Below are 19338 nucleotides of genomic sequence, written 5' to 3' on the forward strand. Positions count from 1 at the left end.
AACCCTACAATCCGTGATCCTGTGACCCCGTTGGGGATGACGCAGTGGGAGGAAAGCCTCCTGGAGCCAGCAGGGCAGAGCAGCCCGTGCTCCCAGCCCTGTGTCCATCTGTGTCAGCCTGAGCTGCGGCTCCAGCCCCAGGAGGTGTCCAGCAGCACCGTGTCACCGCACAACCACCTCCACCCCAGGGCTCGTCCCTCGGAGGGGCAGCAGATATCCCGAGGAGCGGCGTGGGCACGTTCCCGTTCCCCTGCCCCGTTTCCCGTTCCTCTGCCCCGTTGCACGCAGCCTGGCCGTGCAGGGAGCGTATCAGGTTACCGTGGTTCACGGGAAGTCTTGCAGGCTTTACATTTTCCACTTGGGGACTCCAGTCGGTGCGTAGCAAACGAAAAGGGTGCGAAGGAAGCCAGCTCTGCGCATTCCTCGGCGGCCAGAGGCAGAGCGGGGCCGGGGGCTCCCACCCAGCCCCCAGCGATGCTGATTCCTCGTTCCTCCCCTGGGAGAACATCTTCCACGGGTCAGCTTGATTTCTGCGTGTTTTCGCCCCGTCCCGGCACCCCAGGGGGATGCAGGGAAACCCCAGCCCCTGCTCCGGCCATCCTGGGGGGGCGCGGAGGGGCCGGGAACGCCTCGGTGCTGGCCACGCTCTCCTTCAATTAACAACAGGCGTGGAACGAAACGCGGCGTTTGGGGAAAGATCTTCCACATGTTTGGCTTCGGCAGCATCTAATACCTTCACGGGAGCCAAAAAATAGCTAATCCTCCTTCGCAACTCAGCCAAGGAGCAGCTGAAGAGTGGGACCAGCGGAGGGAAAGGGAAGAAGGGTGAAAAGGGAAAGGAGAGGAGAGGAACACCGAAAAACGGCAGGGCTGGAGCCGGTCACCCCCAGCTCCCAGCCACAGAGGCTGGAAAGCTGAGCTGCCCTCCTGCGTCCCAGCCCCTGGGACGTGAAGAAGGCGGTAGCAGGCTCCAGCCTTCGACACGAGGCCACGCTTTGCTAGATCCTGCAGAGAACTTCGCCTCAGCAGCCGCACCATGAATATTTCTAGTTCTAAACGACACCGGTTGGGTCAGATTAAATCACCTCCCCAAACCCCACAGAAGGTATTTCACGTGTCAGTGCTCCCCTCGATCGCAGGCGAAGCGCTCAAACCCGGCACGTGCTCAGCAGGCAAGCGGGCCACCAAACCCGCGAGCTGGGCTACTGCTCCCCAGCGAGCCGCGCGGGGTTTGGCTTTTCCCTTTCCGTCAAAAAAAAAAAGCAGCTCCGTAACAAAAACGCCCACCAACGACCACAGAGGAATTCAGTTTATGGTAATCCCTCTGGAAAGGTCTCATCGGATGTTTTCGGGAGATGTTTCTGGGCTCAGAGCTGAGCCTTCACCTCCAGCCGCCCTGCTACCACGCGGTGCATCCGCGCCGTCCTCCTCCCGCTTATTTTCAGCACAACCTTCCCCCGTGGAAGTCATAAAGGGGGAAAAAAAAAAACAAAACGATGCAGGGATTTGTTTTCCTGTTGTGCGGAAGGGGGTGGGGAGCGGCTTACGGAATCTATTATTTTGCTTTGCTGGTGAAGCAAAATGCTTTCGCACAAACACGGCCGAGGAAGGAGCCAGCGCACGTCGCGAGGACACTCGGCCCGAGCCGAGCAGGGTTTCGACTTCGAGCCTGGAAAACACAGCTTCTGGCTGGGTCTGGGCCGAATTCGCCCGCCTCAGATGTAAAACAGGGCCACAAAAGCAGCGGCCGGGGGACCCAGAACAGCGCTTCTACGAAAGCGTCACCGATTCGTGATTTGTTCCAAAAATAAATCAAAAAAAAAAAAAAATAAATCCCAAGTGCTGATTTCTATGGCGTTAGCAGGCACGAGGACGGCCGAGTGCTCGGGGAGGGATGGGGAATTGGGGATTTGCTGTCCCTGCTGCAGCGTCGGGGTCGAGGCGTTGGAGAGCCACGGCTCCGACCTCTCCTTACGGGAAAAAGCGAAGCGGTTTCGCCGGAGCAGGAATTGCCCAGCTGAGCTTTTTCCCCAAACAGCCAGGCCATTTCCTGCACGGGGAGAGCCAGGCTCACAACCCACAAATCCCCGTCCCGATCCAGCTGCAGCTTCCATCGAGGGCCGGGGAACTTCCCGGGGTCGCGCCGCAGCTGCAGCCCGCAGCGATTTCTCCTTCCCGGCCTCATCCTGCCCTCCCGACCCCTTTTAATCCTCTCCCTCCTAACCCCACGGCTCTGCTCGAAGACCCCGAGCGTCGCAGCGCTCCAAGTTTTCCACATTTTGGGATTATGGAGAAAACCTGCAGCTTTCTGGTGGTCTTCGTGAGTGGGTCAAGGCTGTGCTGGGGACGGGTCCTGCCCCGGGGAGGTCGCTCAGCACCTCCCTGCCACCGTCCAGCGCCGGATCGAGGACACGGACCCCACGTCTGGACGGGTCCCCGCTCCCCTCCGTCCCTGCCACCACCCGGGGCTGGGTGCAGGACGCGGACCCGGTGCCCGCAGGGGTCCAGGTTCACGTCCCCGCCACCGTCCAGGGCCGGATGGAGGACACGGGGCCCGTGCCCGGTTGGGTCCCGGTGCCAACAGCTCCGATCCTCGGCCCCTTCCAGCGCCGTGCGGGGCTCGGGGACGTCTGACGGCGACACCGGGGATGCTGCGGGGACGCACGGGGCCACACCGGTGGCCGTGCCCTGCCACGGGGGCAGCGACCGGGCAGCACCGAGCACCGGGAGCCCCCCAGGACCCCCCCAGGAGCCCCCCGGGACCCCCCAGGAGCCCCCCGGGGAGGGGTGGGCGGCGGGCACCGGGCCCCATCCCGGGAGCACCTCACGGGGCTGGGTCCCGGTACCGGGCGGGGGGCACCGAGATTTAACGGGAGGGGGGGAAAACCGAACCGGGGGCGTTGGTGGAGGGGGAAACCGAAGGGGGGGGAGTGGGGGGGGGCACGGAGCAGCCCCGGTGCCTCACCTGGCTGGCCTTGTAGAACTGCTTCTTCAGCCCCGCCACCGACATCGCTGCCGCCTCCACCGGACACCGGAGCTGGGCGGCGGGACCCGACGGGCACAGCCCCCACCCCTCCCCCTCCTCCTCCTCCTCCTCCTCCCCCCCCCGGCCTCCGCCGCCGCCGTTTCCGCCGCCAGGAAGCGCCCGCCCCGCTCCCCCCCCCTTCCCCCCCCCCTTCCCCCCCCCCCCCCTCCGGTGATCCCGCGGCGCCCCCCGGTGGCCCGGCGGAGGTCCTCCAGCATCATAGAGAGGAGGCCTCCGGGGGATAGAGCGCCGCCCCCGCCTGCCCCCCGCTCTCTATCGCGATAGGCCGGGCGTTGTCGCGGAGCCGGGGCGGTTTATCGGGTGCGACGCGAAGCGAGGAAACGGCCTCGGGGATAAAAATGGATAAAAAATAGATAAAAATGGATAAAAATACCCAAAATTTAATAAAAAAGCTAAACGGGACGGGCCCTAACGGAGCAGCGCTGTGGCACCGGGGAGCCGCCGCGGCCAGCCCGTGAGGGTCGGGGACGGCCAGGCCCGGCCCGGCCCCAGCCGCAGCCTCACGGACGGGGCCGGGGGGGGGGCTCGGGGCCGCGGGCGGCCCGGTGGGAGGCCGTAGGCGCGACGCCGCGGGCGTGAGGCCTTCGCGCGGCCTCCGGGACTACAACTCCCAGCAGCCCCCGCGGCAGCACCGCCCGGCCCGCCGCCATTTCGCGCATTGGCCCCGGCCCCGCGGCGGCCCGGCGCGCTGCGCGGCCCCGCCCACCCCCGCGGAACGCGTGCTGCGGCCTCCCCTCCCGCCCCCTCCCCCCGCCTCTCTACCCAATCACCGCCTCCAAACCGCTGGAGCGACAAGCCCGGCGGCCAATCAGCGGCGCCGCTGGCGCGGCCCAATGAGGCGGAAAGCTGGCGGCGGGGCGGAGCGGGCGGAAGGGCGGGTCACGTGGGCGCGCTCCGCCTATCAGCGCGCCCAGGCGCGGGGTCGCCCCGGCTCCCGCCAAATACGAGCGGGAGCCGCCGGGGCGGGACCGGACGGGCCGGGGCCGCTCGGGGCCGCTCGGGGCCGCTCGGCCTCGGCCGCCGCTGCCGGGAAGGGCCGCTCCGCCCCGCCATGGCAGGTAGGGGCCTTCCCGGGGCCACCGGGGCCTTCCCGAGGCCTCCGTGAGGTAACAAAGGAGGCCCCGGGAGCGGGCTCGGGCCCGGCCCAGCCCCGCCGGTGAGGCCTCGGCTGAGGCCCGGCCGCTGCCCCCCCCCCCCCCACTGGGGAGCGCCGGTTCCTGAAGGCCTCAGGGGGTTGTGAGGGGAGGGGAGGGGGGTTGGGGAGGCTCCGGGCCTCGGGGTCGCCGCTGCCCCGGTTGTGGTGGTGACGGTGGCGGTGACGGGGAGGGGGGGGAGGGGGTGCCCGCAGCCTCTCACCGCGCTGTGCTTTTCTCCCCCCGCAGCCATGGAGTGCCGAGACAAAGCCGGCGGCCCCCCGCGGAAGCTGGTGCAAGGTGAGGCTCCGGGAAGCGCAGCCACGAGGCGGGCGGCCCTGCCCGGCACCCCCCCACCCCACCCTGGGGGCCACCCCCCAGCGCCCCGGTGTGCGGCTGGGGTCCTTCCTTCCCTTTTCTCACCCCCTTTTCCCCTTCCCCGTAACTCGTACGCCGCGGTTAAAGGGGCGCACGTTCTTTGTTTCAGCCCGCCTGCCGTTCAAACGCCTCAACCCCGTGCCGAAGGAGAAGTACGACGCGGAGCACGAGGTCAAGAAGGTGAAGAGCTCGCAAGGTTTCGGCCCGAGCGCGGATCCCGCTGCGGACACGTCGCGCGCCTCCGTGGACAACGTGGAGAACGACTGCCAGCTGAACGAGGATGGGAATTTCGCTCCCCAGCTCGTTAACGGAAAGGGTCCGTTAGATCACTTCATCCAGAAGAACACAAAGGATAGCACAGAGACTGCAGTCGCTACTGACCCTGCAAGTGACTCTAGCCATAGACTGAGCGACGGCCTCGGCTCTGATTCCGAAGCGTCGTCATCCGTAGCTAGAACTAACGGCACGCTAGGAAAAGGAACGAGCGAACTGAGTTGCCCAAATTCCACCCAGAGTAGCCCCACGGATGACTCAGTGGGGACTGGTGCGCAGCGTGAGGCTGCGGCGAGCCAAGAGGAAGAGTTGGTAGCTGGCCTCCAGTCGTGCTCTGGGTTAACGAAGTGCAACGACTTGGAAAACGCCAAGGTTAATCAGGGCAAACTGAAGGATATCATATTTGAGGGGAAGATGCCCGTAGTGCTGCTGGAGGATATTATGACCGCCAGATCCCCCCCGGTCACTTCTCTGGACGGAAGTGTCACGTCAGAGAACGAGACTGCGGAATCGTCCCATGAAGGAGACTCTGTACTCACTAATTCCTCGCTAAGCTCTCCCTCTGTGAGCTCCCCCGAGGCACAGCCTGCTGCAGAACCCAAGAGAAATACCAGTCCTTTAGCTTTCTCCACGCCCCTTAGGAAGGTTGGTCTCTTTTCTCGGGCTCTTTAAAACTGGTTACCCTGCAGCTAGGTCGGATGGCTTCCTGCAATTGCCCTGAGAGGGATGGCTAAGATACAAAGCTTGTGAGCAGCGTGTGGCAGGTGGTGTCTGTAATTAATGATGTAACTGAGTCGCTGCCATTTTGACTCCTTTAAATTAGGTAGCTCTAAGATTTTAGGTCTCGCTTGGCTCAGAGCTGCTATGCTTGCACAGCAGGAAGGCAGCTTGAAGCTCCATGACAGGTTCACTTTTATAAAGTGGCTGTGAATGCTTGCTGAATGATTTGGTAAATGGGGACGGGAGCAGTGTTCAAAGGGTTTTGTCCAACAGGTGATGGCCTCCAGCCTTCAGCCTGTCCTCCCTGAGCTGCTGTAATTACTGTGAGAACGCTCACCCCAGGTAGACTTCAGCACCAGTCTGTGAGCAGGTTTTGTTTCGGTTTAGGGCCTGCCCTCCTAGCAGGAGAGCCCCCCAAGCAGCGTGACTTGGTGCTGGGCTGAAGAGGAGGGCTGTAAAGGCAGCGATACCTGCAGGGCTGGCTGGAGCAGTCCTGACTTGAGCAGTTGGGAAGCGCGGTGAGGATGCAGCTCAGTGAGGATGCAAAGCAGGGATTGCTCTGGTAGGGGCCCAGTGCTCAAACTGGGGAACGGGGCATTCCCAGAGCAGCCGAACCTCACCTGAAGTTAGGCTGGGGGTGGCTGGCAGTCCTGTTTGGTTTTCTCAACCATATAATTAGAGGAAAACCAAGGCAGGGTTTCTGAGCTGGGGATTTAAGACATGGTGCAGGGCAGCCAGTGGCACAGGGAGGCCTCTGTGCTTGGAGGGGGGGATGGCAGGTTGCCTTGCTGCGTGTGCCATCCCCTCAGAACTGCCTTCTGCTGCCTGAAGCCCTTTAAGAAAGATTTTCATCAGCTAGCCCGTGGGGATTTGAGGAGAGACTGGACCAGACCCCAGGGAAAACCTCAGCGGCCTGGAGGAGGTACCAAGGAGTTAGCTGGGACTTGGAGCTCTCAACGGGCTCGGTCTTCCTTCTGCTGTGCTGATTTTCTCAATTATCTGAGAAAATTATCTGGTTTTGGGGCTGCTAAAACCTGCAGTCTGACTTCTTGAAAGTGCACACACAAACTCAAGCAGACACAGAATATTTCCAGTACAGCAGAAACAAAAAAAAAAGTACTCGATTCCCAGTGTAAGTAGCCTGGCAGTGCAGCCCAGTTTCTGGTTTCTCCTGGTGTGAAGCACAACCTGAGATGGCTCACGGTCTGCTTGCCAAAATGGGAAGTGTGCGCATCGATCTGTAGCTGTCTGTCCTCGTCTGGTTGTTTTTCAAGGTGGAAACAGCTTTTGGTAACCGAGAGCTCCTAGTTAAAAGCTCTCTTCCTTCCATCTGATAAGTACAGGATCTCCTGATACAGCTCTGCACCGTGTAAACCTCGACGTCCGAGTATAGAAAACCAAGCTTTTGGTCTGCTTTGGTTTCTTAACCCCAGGGATAAACATTCTACCTTCTGCTGAGAATGGCAGGAGGAAAGGAAGGGGTGGGTGTGAGAAACCAAGCCAGAATCTGCTGAAACAGACTGGCCCAAGACCTAACCTGTCAGCGAACAGCACCGTTTGCTCTTCAGACACTAAGACCTTTCAGCCTTTTCTTTCTTTATTTTTTTTTCCCTGTAAATAATGGCTGGAGGAGAAATAACAAGTGTGACCCGGGGGAACTTCAGGGCTGATGTGGAGGAGTCACAGGGCTATGATTAGGAGGAGATAAAACATGAAAAGCCCTCGTATTCAGGAAATTCTGGCTAAATATCCTGGCAAGTGTAAGTGGTAGGATCAAGGAGAAAAAAGAAAGTTGGAGTCAAAGGAACTGACTTTATTTACTGTGCTATAATTAAATGTTATGCTCTCTGTCACGCTCCCGTGCTTTGTAGCAGCTGTAGCCTCTGTTTGTTTTCGTGCACGTGGTGTCACAGTGCGAGGGGTGCTTCAGGGCTGAGAAACCAGAGGGGTTTGGCTATGCAAAACTCGGTAACACGAGGACTGAATGGAAACTGAAACAGTTAGACAGGCCAAAATGGAAATCGGTGAGATTTGATGCCTGAGCTGTGTTCTGATCCCCTGTACTGGAGGGGTTCTGATGGTGCTGAATATACTGATCGGAAGGAATAAGGTTAGCATCGTGCAGGTGAAGCTTGCTGGTCTTCTTAGGAGTTCTAGTGTTGTGAAGGGAGTGACGTGAATCTCTAAAACTTGCATTTTGTGTTTTCAGGTACCTCAGAAATTCCCCAAAAGCTCTGCAGAGAAGGAGAAGCTGAGATTGCAAAGAGTAAGGCCTTTTCACTGACGTAGCAAACTAACCTGCTGTGCTTTTGCGTTGAATAGTAAGCCAAGCCCTTTGCGTTTCATTTCGGGCCACTTAAAACCTCTTTTCCTGCTTTCCTGACTGATGAATATGGAGGAAGCTTAATGCATGCAGTTAAAGTGCTCAGCGTGTTCCACAGCCCCTTAATGCATACATAACGACGTGTGGGTGGCCTGCGCTGCATTCCTGGGCACTTCAGGAAGATATTAAGGAGCTGGAAATGTTGCTGCCTGCTTGTCAAAATGCTTTTTGAGATGTTTTTTCTTTTTAACAAACCCTTCCAGAGAGAGTAGGTGCAGCCCGCGAGGCGCACAGGCACAGGTGAGACCCTCAGGAGCCTTGGGTTAGGGCTGGTTCCTGCCTCGCCGTCCTCACCCCTCTGCCTCTGAGCCACAAAACCGTTCCTGCTCCTCGTTAAGAAGCGAGGCGAGCGGGCTGCTGCTCTTAGGGCTGCTGAGGAAACTGCTGGGTGTCGCTGCTGGAAGAAGCGCTGAAGCTGCAGCCCGGGTTTGCTAGGCAGAAAACCCTGATCCATAGGGCCAAGGTGCTGTAATCATCCTGCTGTCCATTCCTCTTCCAGTCGTGAAGGGCTAAATCTAAAGGAAGCTGCAGCACGCGGAGCTCTCGAGCAGGCAGCTCTGTGTGAGTGGGCTCTGCAGGCTGAGAAGCTGCCTGTTGTTTTCCCTGCAGCTAGCAAAGCCTGGGCTCCTGGCTTGCTCTGATGTTTCTTAGGAAGTGGTTTATAAAGTTGGTCTGTTGCATTTTTTTTTATTTTTATTTTCTCTGAGTTCTAAGTGGCTGAGAGTGCTAGGATGCTTGCTTTTCCCCCTGCCCCATATAGAGCTCCAATCTGCAGCGTTCTTCCTCTATTTATGTAACGTGTATTTATATAAATAGCAGCGTGTGAGAGCGTTGAGGATGGAGGCTTTATTGTGCTGGAAAGCAACCCGAGCTGCCAGCCCTGCTGTTAGCTCTTCCCACAGCTACCTGGTGGATTCTCACTGGCTGCCATGACTCAGTTCTGACAAGGATGCTTTTCACAAATAACTGCCAACGTCGTGTCAGCGGCACATTGTGATGCCTTCAGTCCTCTCGGTGCTGCCAAGAAAGCTAAGATGTGAAATAAACAAAAAGAAAGGAGAAATACACCATAAGGACACTCCTGTGTCTGAGCACAGCCACATCCTAGTTCCCTGGTGGAATTACCAAGGCCTACAAGTAGAGGGAAGCTATTTTTCTCTGTTTTGTCATTTTTAGTAAGCGTGCCACGTTCTCATTTCTATGTTGGATAGACCCATAACGAGGGGCTGCAATGCTGTGCCTGGAAACTTCCATGTAATCTTCCCCTGGTGTTCCCACAGCACCCCTTAAAAAAGCTCCGAGCCCCTCGTGCTGCCTGCTTAGCAGAAACAACCTGCCACGAGTGGCTTTTTGGGTTAGTTTCAAGCCTAATAAAGCAGCTGCACAGTCCAGCGTTTGGAGACTTGCTTTACTGCCCGAGGTCATGAAAAGCAGTCAGAAAATCCTCGCGGGCAGATAACACGATCAGATAAAATTCACTCTTTACATTTATAAATTTGCTCTGAATGTATATGATGGCAGGTGCACACAGGTAGAAGAGCACGACAGCTTAGCTCACGAGGTGCTTATTTCCAAAATGCTTTTTGGAAACGACCTGCTACATTTTTAGAGTAATAAAAATTCTCTCCTGTGCAACTTTCCCCAATAATACATTGATAATGAAGATGACTCAAGTACGGAGTGAGTACAAAGCGTCCTTTGATGCTTAGAAAGCGAGAATGTCTGTTCTTAGGGGAAGAAGTTAATGCTTTCAGAGAGAGTACGAGATGAGAAGCAGAGGGCTGAGCTAGCTGCAGCAGCAGGTAGCTGTGGTTAATAACACGGCCTAGACGAGCTCGAAACTGTTGCAGGTCAAGCACTGGGGGCAGGAATCCGCTGTAGCATCTCGGCTGAGAAAATTGCATCCTTATTTTTTACTCACGTTTGTCTGCCAGCAGCTCCTGTGCATGAAAAGCACCTGCTTAATGGCTTCTTTCTGCACTAGGACCAGGAGCGTGCCGACAAGCTGCAGAAGCTACAAGCGGAAAGGGAGGAAAAGGGAAGGCTGAAGGAAGAGGCAAAAGCTGCGAAAGAGCGAGCCAAGGAAGAGGCAAAGAAGAAAAAAGAGGAAGAGAAAGAGTTGAAAGAGAAAGAAAGGAGAGAAAAGAAAGAAAAAGAGGAAAAGGAAAAAGCTGAGAAGTTGAGGGTGAAGGAAGAGAAACGCAAGGAGAGGCAGGAAGCTTTAGAGTAAGTGGCGTGGCTTCTACAGGCCGTGGGGAGTAATGTCTAACCATGTGAGCACCTCTGCATGCACACCTTCACTTCCAGGGGCTGTACTGATCAAACAGCAAGGCCCCTTTGTCACAGAATGTATTTTAAGCCATGAAAGACCGTGCCAGAATGTAGGCTCAGCTCTGCTGCGCTGCTTTTTGCTTGCAGCCTGACCTGGGCGTCTGATCTGAAATGGCTGAAAAGAGCTGTCACGCTCCACTGAGTTTTCCCTTCCCGACCAGGCTTGCTCCTGGCTGCCTTTTGCTGGCGCTGGTGGCCTGTCTGTTGAGGAAGTCGCTTGTAACTCCATAAAATAGTAAATAAATGCCTCCTCTTGCTATTGAGGAAGGTTTGAAGCAGCCCAGCTACTCTGTGGCTAAAACAGGTCAATGTTTGCTCTAAAAGGAATGAAGAGTCTTGTGCATTTAACCAAGTGTGGCTCTTGGCTGAATTAACAGATTATCCTCTTGTTTGGTGTGATGTGGTCGAGGTATAGGGCTTCTCACCTCTGCCTCAGTGCAAATAAATGCTTTGTGGTTTGTGACAGTTGAAATGAATTTTATATTTAAGGGCAAAACTTGAAGAGAAGAGAAAGAAAGAAGAGGAGAAACGGTTAAAAGAAGAAGAAAAGGTAAAGGCTTTCTCTCAGCTCCTCTGTTATGGTGAAATGCTGTTAATGGGCTGCCTGGCATCCTGCTGAGCGCTGCTGGGCTGCTCACAATGACTCCCACAGTTACTGCTTTGCTCTCCCAGAAGTTCTCCTAGCAGCAAACCCTTCGTTGGTGCCCCTCACTCGGCCCTGCTGCTTGGGAATGAGCGTGTCCGCTTGGACATGGTGGTGCTGCTCCACCACTTGCATCGTGCAGGTTTCTTGCCTGTTTTGTTTGTAGGTGTTGGTGTACCTGGTTTATCTGTTCAGTTCTTCCCACATCTGTTTTTTTTTTTTTTTTAATTATTTTTGCTTTTTGTTTTTCCAGTGCCTGTAAGTGAACTCCACCCCTTGTCTTAGTAATGGCACTGGAATCTGTGTAGGTGTGTTACAGAAAGCGATTACTTTTTTATTGAGTTACGGGAGCTGGTAAATAACTGAACTTTGTTTTATACCTCATTAGGTTTGACACTGGGTCATGCTTGAGCTCGCTTTAAATGATAAGGCCGTGTCCTACCTTTGTTCATAGTTTGTGTTTTTGTTTTGACTTTAGCGTATTAATGCACAGAAAGCAGAAATCACAAGATTCTTCCAGAAACCAAAGACTCCGCAAGCCCCAAAGGTGAGGTATTTGTATTTTTTTGGCCATCTTACACATACACTGGTTTCCCTCAGATCTGTCTCTTGGACCTTCTTTGGTGAACAAAGCATTAGTATTTCTTAATTCCTAATTTCAGAAACATCAAGGGTTTAAAAAAGGTCTTTTGACCAGAGCAGAGACAGCAAGAGAATTTTGTTGTTGCTTTAGTAAAAATCTCAACTTTGTCTTCTGCTGCATTGGCTGTGAAGACCTAAATTTACTTGAGAAGATTTGTTGGAGTCTGTTGGAAGGGCTTAACCCAAATTCTCAGTCAAACATCAGTAAACTGGTATTTTAGACTCGTGAATGTTTTATCTGTTGGTACTACAGCTTCTCAGGTGTTCAGACCCTAACAATCCCCACTTACTCTTTCAGATTCTTGCTGGCTCTTGTGGAAAGTTTGCTCCGTTCGAAATTAAGGAGAACATGGTCTTAGCTCCCCTCTGTCGTATTGCCCTCGATTCAGACCTCTTAGAACAGCTGGATCAGCTCCTGCGCGCACAGAATAGCGAAGGTTCTTTCTTGAGAGACCTAAAGTGTCGCAAACCTCGTAAAACTGGACCTACTTTTGTCAATAACAGTACTGACATAGTAAACAGGTTAGTCTGGCTTGGGGCTTTTCTTCGCTTTTATGTCATGAACGGGAGAGTGCTTTCAAAGTAGTTTTATACTGATATTAGAGATGCAGTTTTTCTCCTGACACTTGTTTTGTCTGAGATTTATTTTCCTGGGCAGAGCGTGTTCTAATGTAGATCTCCTTCGTTCTATATAATGCTTCTCCAATCATTATTTACAGGAAATCTCGTGTTTCAGGCAGCTCTGTTTTGGCACTGGACACTACTTGCCTTACTGGTGGATACTTTTAATACTTGCATAGTATTAAAAAGTAAACAGAGAGCCAAGGCAGAGCTGCTCTTGCACATAGTGTCGTGGTTAAGGAGGGAGGGAGCTTGTCTGGAACTCCTGTCCTTGCAAGCCAGCTGTGAGTGCCCGTTCTGATGAGCTCAGGCCCTGGGTTGGGGTCCTGGCTGAGCTGAAACTTTCTAAAAGCTATTTCCTCGAGCAGCAGGGAGCATTTTCTTTTCTTAAAGCTTTTACTTGAGGGGCATTCTGTAAGTACTGAAGCTGGTCTTTTGCTTTAACAGCGATGTGGTGGTAGTGGCTAACTGCAAAACAGATGCTGTTCCTGAAAGGGGGAAGTTTGGTAGAATGAAACTTCTGCAGTTCTGTGAGAATCACCGTCCTGCGTACTGGGGCACTTGGAACAAGAGAACCACTATGATCCGTCCCAGGAATCCTTGGTCAAAGGACTGCGTGAGTATCTTACAGGCAGCATAGTCAGGTTCTTTTCTTCCTTTATGCTCTTGAAGTGAATATCTGGTGTTCGAGTCCACCTTTTGTCTGGGATTTCTGATCCACTTGTGTGTTCCCTCTCGCTATTGAGTTTTGGAGCTTCTTGCATCGTACTCAGACTGACAGAAGCGGCATTTTGGTGGGTTTTATTCCAGAAACTACTGGACTACGAAGTAGATAGCGATGAAGAGTGGGAAGAGGAGGAACCTGGAGAAAGCCTTTCCCATAGCGAAGGGGTAAGGTTTCTGTGTGATGGAAAAAGAGCTTTTGGGGAACAACTGCGCTTGTCAGTATGGCTTCTAAAAAGCAAAGTTTATTTTTAGGATGATGAAGAGGAGGGAGAGGATGAAGATGATGACGATGGCTTTTTTGTACCCCATGGGTACCTATCTGAAGATGAAGGAGTGACAGAAGTAAGTGAGCTGGTTGTCACTGGGCTTCCATCTATGCCTCCAGTGTAAAACACGTTAAATATTGACGTGTAGGCAGGGACGTCACTCATCTCTGGTCTGCACGAGCAGACTTGTGTAACTTGGGGAGCATGCCACAAATATTGGGTTTTAAAGAACCTTTTTTTTCTTTCTGGGGTGGTTGTATCACGTTCTTTCTCACCTGTGGCTTTAGGAGTGTGATCCAGAGAATCAGAAGGTCCGTCAAAAGCTGAAAGCAAAGGAGTGGGATGAGCTGATGGCCAAGGGGAAGAGGTTTCATGTTCTACAGCCTGTGAAAATTGGCTGCGTCTGGGAAAGTGCAGAGAACGACAGCAGCACAAATGCAGACCTGAAGATTCTCCAGCAGTTCACGGCGTGTATCCTGGATTTACCCGTCGCAGAGGAAGACCAGCAGATACAAAAATGTAGCAAAAAAAGAGCAAAAGATCAACAAAGTAAGACATAAAGGGCTAAGTAATTGCATTTATGCGCTGCTGTGCTCTGCTTTAGAGATGATGGATTTCTGTTTCAAGTGACAGTGTCAGGGTGACCTGCTTGTGACATGTTTGAAATTGAAACAAGCTCTGTGAGATCTCTTGAAAATTAGTTTTCTGTCATGGCACCCCGCAGGGCTTTAGTCACTCCTCCAAAACCTCTTCCTTCAGATAATCAAGCAAACAAAGCCAACAAGACTTTGGTAAGCTTGCATTTAGGATCACTTACTGGAAGTGCTTGAGCCCACTTACCTGTGGATCCTTCCGGGAGAGAGGATTTGGTTCATGAGACACCTTCCAGTCCTGTGTGTAGTTAACGTGAGGATGCAAATGATTTATGAAAAGGCTGGAAGAGGGGTTGGGACTTTGACTTTTGGGTCGCTGTTGTTGAGGTTGGCTTGTCTGTATCAGGTTCAGCTTCTGTTACAATCCCATATCTGAAATCTCAACCTATTTGTCTTCTGCCCTGTGTGTGCACGGATGGGTTTTGTCAGCCTGTTTTATTATTTTTTTTTTTGTCTTTTGAGTCTTCCCCACAACCTTTCTGCAACCTTTTCCTTGCAGTCCTCGGCCAGCTGCTGCCGTTGCTCCACGGGAACGTGAACGGGAGCAAAGTGATCATCCAGGAGTTCCAGGAGTGCTGCCGCCAAGGACTGTTCAGCGACGTGACCGCAGCGGCCGACGGCGGCGACACCAGCCCCGTGAGCCCCCACGCGTCCCGGCCGCAGACGCCCGTGGGGGAGGACAGCGGTGTCCCCTCCAAAGCCAGGCTAAAGAGAATCATTTCCGAGAACTCTGTGTACGAGAAGAGACCCGAGTACAGGATGTGCTGGTACGTCCACTCCGAGGTGCTGAAGAGTTTTGCTCAGGAGCACCTCCCCGTCCCTTGCCAGTGGAACTACGTCACCCAAGTCCCTGCTTCGGGGAGGGAGGACAGTGGCAGCGCGCCGGGCACGGCGCTCCTGCAGACCCCGCCTGTGCCCGTGAAGAGGAAGTCCACTGGAAGCATGTGCATCACGAAATTCATGAAAAGGCCCCGGGGTGCTGAACAGGTGAGCTGCTTTGGCAACGCCCTTCCCTGACAAAAAAAAAAAAAAAAAAAAAAGCAGTGGGAATGTGGCTGTGCGTCCTCAGTAGGTGAGCGTTCCGGCGTGCCGCCTAGCTTGGCCTAGAGCTGCCATCAGAATCAAAATATTGAGCCCTAGAAACCACGCTTCAGGCAGAAAGACCCAATTTGTGGGGAAAGAATGGAATTGGGCACCTCTAAAGAGGTGGCTTTCTTTTCTTGCCCTGTAGCTTGGCCTGTTCCCTTTGGAACATTGCTCTCCTGCTGTTTGGCAGCGATCGCTTCCAAGCCGTGAATAGTTGGAGCGTCTGCTCGGCCGTGCTTTTACAGCTGGCTGCAATTTGTGTGCAGGTTTTTGTGTGTGTTTGGCTGCCAGATGTGCAGCCGGGGCTGCTGACTTGCATCGGTTGCGTGTGTACCGATGAAACGTGGTTCCTAGGTGCTGCAGCTCAACCCTGGACAGTCTGTGAAGTCTCATCGTGCATAAAGCTGGATTTCAAGAGCTGGTTTTTAAAAAAAAACAAATGAAATAAATCACAGGAACCAAATGAGATGGATTTGGAGCCGTTGCTCTTCCAGCTCTGAGCTTTGTTTTTCCCTTCCTGCTGTGGTTGCCCCGAAAAGCAGAGGTGAACGCACAGCATTAAGAGCTTAATTATCCAAAAGATTGATTGAGAAGTGTGTGATCGCTGCTTTAGCTGTGTGATTCTCTGTCATGCACTTAAGACTGAGGCTTTAGATCCTGAAGCCTGGTATTAGCAACTGGTAGCCTCCAAACCTCCAGGCAGGACTGGTTTGCACTCTTCAGTGGATTTATTCATAATCCCCTGTGGACAAGGGTGAGAAAAGCCTCACACGAGGCTTTGCATGCTTTTCTTTCCCACTTTATTCTTAATTTCTTTGGCTCTTCTACTGAAGAAGCTCTGCAGTCAAGGACAAGCACTGATAGGGATCAGAGATCTGCGAGAAACTGTTCAGCCCCCGAACTCCATCTGCTTGGGTTTTTTCATATGCACTAAATAAAGGCAGAGATTTAAAGAGAAAAAAAAAAGCTGCTTGGCACCCACTGGAGATTCTGCTCATAACAAATTGAGTAGAAATAGCGAAACAAAGGTTTTTTAAAAGGTTTTTAGTGGAGTTTCACTGTTGGCCTGAATTCTTCAAAGCTCTCGGAAGCACCTCAGTTGCCCTCGTGAGGTGTGGTGCAGCACAGCTCAGAAACAAGGTGGCAGGCTCCTGGAAGCCTCTCGTGCCCCATGCCTAAATCAGCGCAGGTGCTGAGCTCCCGTTCTGCCTGGTGGAGAAACTGGGGAACCTGACAGCCTCGACCTGCCAATTGTTCTCATCCGTGGCACCTAGAACTCTGCTGTGAAGCTCACTCCAGGGCTTTTGTAAGTGAAGGTGCTCTTACATAAGCTGCAGAGAAAGAAAAGCTCCTTCAAGTGGGCAATACCTACACGTGTGTAGGAGGGGAATGCTGCATCTGAGAAGTGTGACTTCAGGGACAGCTGTAAACTTTAAATTTCTGGTCGGGAATTAGATGGGCTTTAAGGTCCCTCCTAATAAGGTCCCTTCTAACCCAGACCATTCTGAGATTCTATAAAATTGTGTGGATAGGGACCAAAGTCTATCTCAGACTTGCGTTCCATGGTTCCAATTAAAGGAGAAAAAAGGGGAGGAAAAAAAAAAAGCTGTTCAATGCTGGGCAGCTTCAGTTTGTGTTTCTCCTTGCATTCTTTTTTTTTTTCTTTCTGATTCCAAATGAGTGGTTTGTGCTGCTCCCAAGATAGGGTCACCCAGGGAAGAACTGTCATCCCCCCCCGAATAGAAGCTGGCTGTCCAAGACGAAAAGTCAGGGGAGAGAACGAGCTTATATTTGACAGGCAGAAGTCCCTTTCCATCTCCAGAAGCAAAAAAGCATCAAAAGAAATCAGGAGAGGGGGAGAGAAAAAAAAAAAAAGGGCAAAACAAAACGGAGTTGGGTTTTAATTGAGGTTTGAACTGGCTTTCAGATGTGTGGGCTGCTCCCTGTAACAGGGGAACATCGCGGAGCAGAAGCTTGGCGTGCTCCCCTCTCTGTGTGCCATTTATCCTTTACCACAGGGCAATGTGCTGAAGCCAGGGGTTGCTTTTCTTACTCTTTTTTTGTTCCTTACAGTGATTCCTGCCTGCTCAGCTGGCCGTGAGGAGTGACCACTGCAGTTCTACTCAGCGTTGGCTGTGCTGGATCTCGTGCTGACGCTCTTGTCTCGCTGTCACACCCCTGATACCGTTATTTTTTTTCTTTTAGGCTGAAGCTATGGACATGGATGGATTTCAGGCGGACACTGAGGAAGATGAGGATGACGACGACTGCATAATTGTGGATGTACAGCCAGGCAAAGGTGGGAAAATCATTGACAGCAGTCTCTTGGCAGGCGATCACTCCCAGAAGGGAGAGCACAGTGGAGCAGGATCCGTAGCTAAACCTGGTGCTGGTTTGCTGCCACAGTTTCAGCAAGCTTTGTGCTCTTCCCTATAGATGTTTTATTCAGGATATTTTTGTCCTTTTTGTGATTTATTCTAGATGCTTCTTTGATTTTCGTGCTTTGCTCTAAGCTGCTCTTGCCCTTTTTCCTTTCTCCCTCCAAACGACTAAGCAAAGTGCTCGTGAATAGCCATCACCTGCCAGTGTTGCTGTTTGTTTCTGATAGGAAAAGTGAACGTTGGGGTCGGTATAAGCAGATCCACTTAATATTGGTAACTGCTGCTGAGAAGGGCTGGTCTCTGGGGCTTGCACGCTCAGTTCAGCGCTCTTCCAGGACTGACAAGGTTTGGAGTGTAGCTTTGCTGCCTTCTTGAAGTCTTAAGTGCATGCTGAAGTGTCTGTTCTGAAGGAAATAACATCGGCTAATAACCAAGCTCTCAGATGTTTGACACACGAGCGCTCTGATTACCACTGTGCAGCTTTGTGGTAGAACCTAAGCAGTTGTTTATATTTGTGTCCCAGTTATCTCTTGGAAAAGGGTTTTCAAAAGCTCTCCTGCTATAGTGTGTCCTTTCAGGCTACGGATTCAGAAACAGTGGGATGAGGAAATGGAGCGGCTCCTTTCATCTCAGCGAGGCTTTAGATATGTGTACTTGATCATACAGATCAATGGCTTAACACAAACCACATGCAGCTCCTCTAAATCACTTTTAAAACCTCCGAGCTCCTTCTTACAGCTCCACAATAGCTCGTTCACAGTGCTACTCGCCCAGCCTGAATTAAGGAAAGTGCTGGGTTTTGTGTTGGGCAGCTCCTCTAATTGATAGATAAGGACCTGTGCATATTCCCAGAGTATTAAATTCTCGAGTGTTTGACCCATTCTAGATGCACCTTGGGTCTCCTTTCTGTCTGAGCTGGTGTTGGATCCGTCCTTTCCCTTCCCTCACAGACAATACAGCTGTGTGGCAAGAAGCTTCTCATTAAGCTGCTTTTGCTTATTCCATGACTGCAGTGGGGTGAAAACCTCCCTGCAGGCTGGCAGCTTCTTGTTCTGAAGGCTCTGGTGCTGGTCGGTAGCATCTCTGCCTGGTTCTAAAGCACTAAAAAGATCCTTTTTAGGATCCAAGTAATCTTACTCTGCACTGGTGTCACCCAGTGCTGAAACAGCAAGCATGTATGCACAGCAGAAATCAAATTTTGCTGGTTTAATGAGGATTTTGTCTAAAAACCAAAACATTTTCTACTTTGCAGATTCTACGTCGGCAGTTACTGAAACAGCTTCAGCACCCAGTGGCACAGCTGCCCCTCCTCAGGACGCCGGCACGGTCAGCCCACCTAATACAGTTTGAGACTTAAATGCCTACTAACTTCTCTGTATGTATGTAGAATTACTTAGGAAATTTTAAACCTTGTGTATCTTCGACCAAGATACTTGAAAGTATTCCATATTTCTTGTAAAGAGAAGACAGCACTTTGTTCTGCTTCAGACCAGATGGAAGCTTAAATTTTTAGCTCTAGTTTTTAGCTTAAAAATATTGCATATTAATCTGTCCTTAATAAAGCATTATTGAAATTTTGATACTTCTTTGTAATGGAAGGTATCTAAGTTATCTCTAAAACTAGTGGAGGGGGTTTTAAACTAAGCTTATTGTGATGCCTCTGGGGAATTTCTCTGTTCATAATGTTGTATAGCATGCCCATGGGTATAAATGATGTACAATTATATTTGAATTTATGCTCTCTCTATTATCCTGTTTGTGGTCTTACTTGCTCCAGGGAACAGCAGCAGGCTTTACCTTTGGAAAAGAAAGAACCTGCGAGCTGCTTCTCCTGTTCTGTGACAACCTGGCATGTAATACCAGGCTTGCTGCCAGCTTACTGCTCTCCTGTACCCATCACAAGTTGTATGTGTATATAAAAGCTGGTTTCTACCCCACAGAAGAAATTTAAGCATAAAGGAATGAACTAGCAGCAGACTTGCTAATGAATGTAACAATGTTCCTGTGTTGTTTTTAATTTCTGGTAAGGGTTGTGAGTCGGTGAATGAGTTCCCTA

General features: G+C 52.2%; 2 protein-coding genes across 3 annotated transcripts in view; one reads left to right on the forward strand and one right to left on the reverse strand.

The window, feature by feature from the left end:
* The window catches only part of SH3GL1 (SH3 domain containing GRB2 like 1, endophilin A2), a 28774-nt gene extending 25709 nt beyond the window's left edge, over nucleotides 1–3065 (reverse strand). For both annotated transcript variants that reach the window (XM_084302518.1, XM_084302517.1), the window contains exon 1: nucleotides 2966–3065. In XM_084302518.1, coding sequence (XP_084158644.1) covers nucleotides 2966–3010 — 45 coding nt within the window. In that variant the 5' untranslated portion in view covers nucleotides 3011–3065. The remainder of the gene's footprint in view (nucleotides 1–2965) is intronic.
* A 907-nt stretch (nucleotides 3066–3972) lies between these two features.
* CHAF1A (chromatin assembly factor 1 subunit A) lies at nucleotides 3973–19169 on the forward strand. The gene is made up of 15 exons (XM_084302880.1): nucleotides 3973–4104; nucleotides 4429–4479; nucleotides 4667–5475; nucleotides 7760–7816; nucleotides 9918–10159; nucleotides 10754–10814; nucleotides 11386–11454; nucleotides 11848–12071; nucleotides 12618–12786; nucleotides 12981–13061; nucleotides 13149–13238; nucleotides 13450–13711; nucleotides 14315–14802; nucleotides 17107–17200; nucleotides 18535–19169. The coding sequence occupies exons 1-15, from the start codon at nucleotides 4098–4100 to the stop codon at nucleotides 18630–18632; spliced, it is 2802 nt and encodes a 933-aa protein (XP_084159006.1). The 5' UTR covers nucleotides 3973–4097; the 3' UTR covers nucleotides 18633–19169.
* Nucleotides 19170–19338: the final 169 nt, after the last annotated feature.

The sequence above is a fragment of the Netta rufina genome (assembly GCF_964035555.1).
Source record: "Netta rufina genome assembly, chromosome: 28".
NCBI lineage: Eukaryota > Metazoa > Chordata > Aves > Anseriformes > Anatidae > Netta > Netta rufina.

Coding starts and splice junctions, on each gene's coding strand:
- CHAF1A (XM_084302880.1), top strand. Junction 10,160..10,753: donor GAGAGGCAGGAAGCTTTAGA/GTAAGTGGCGTG, acceptor TTTATATTTAAG/GGCAAAACTTGAAGAGAAGA. Junction 11,455..11,847: donor AGACTCCGCAAGCCCCAAAG/GTGAGGTATTTG, acceptor TTACTCTTTCAG/ATTCTTGCTGGCTCTTGTGG.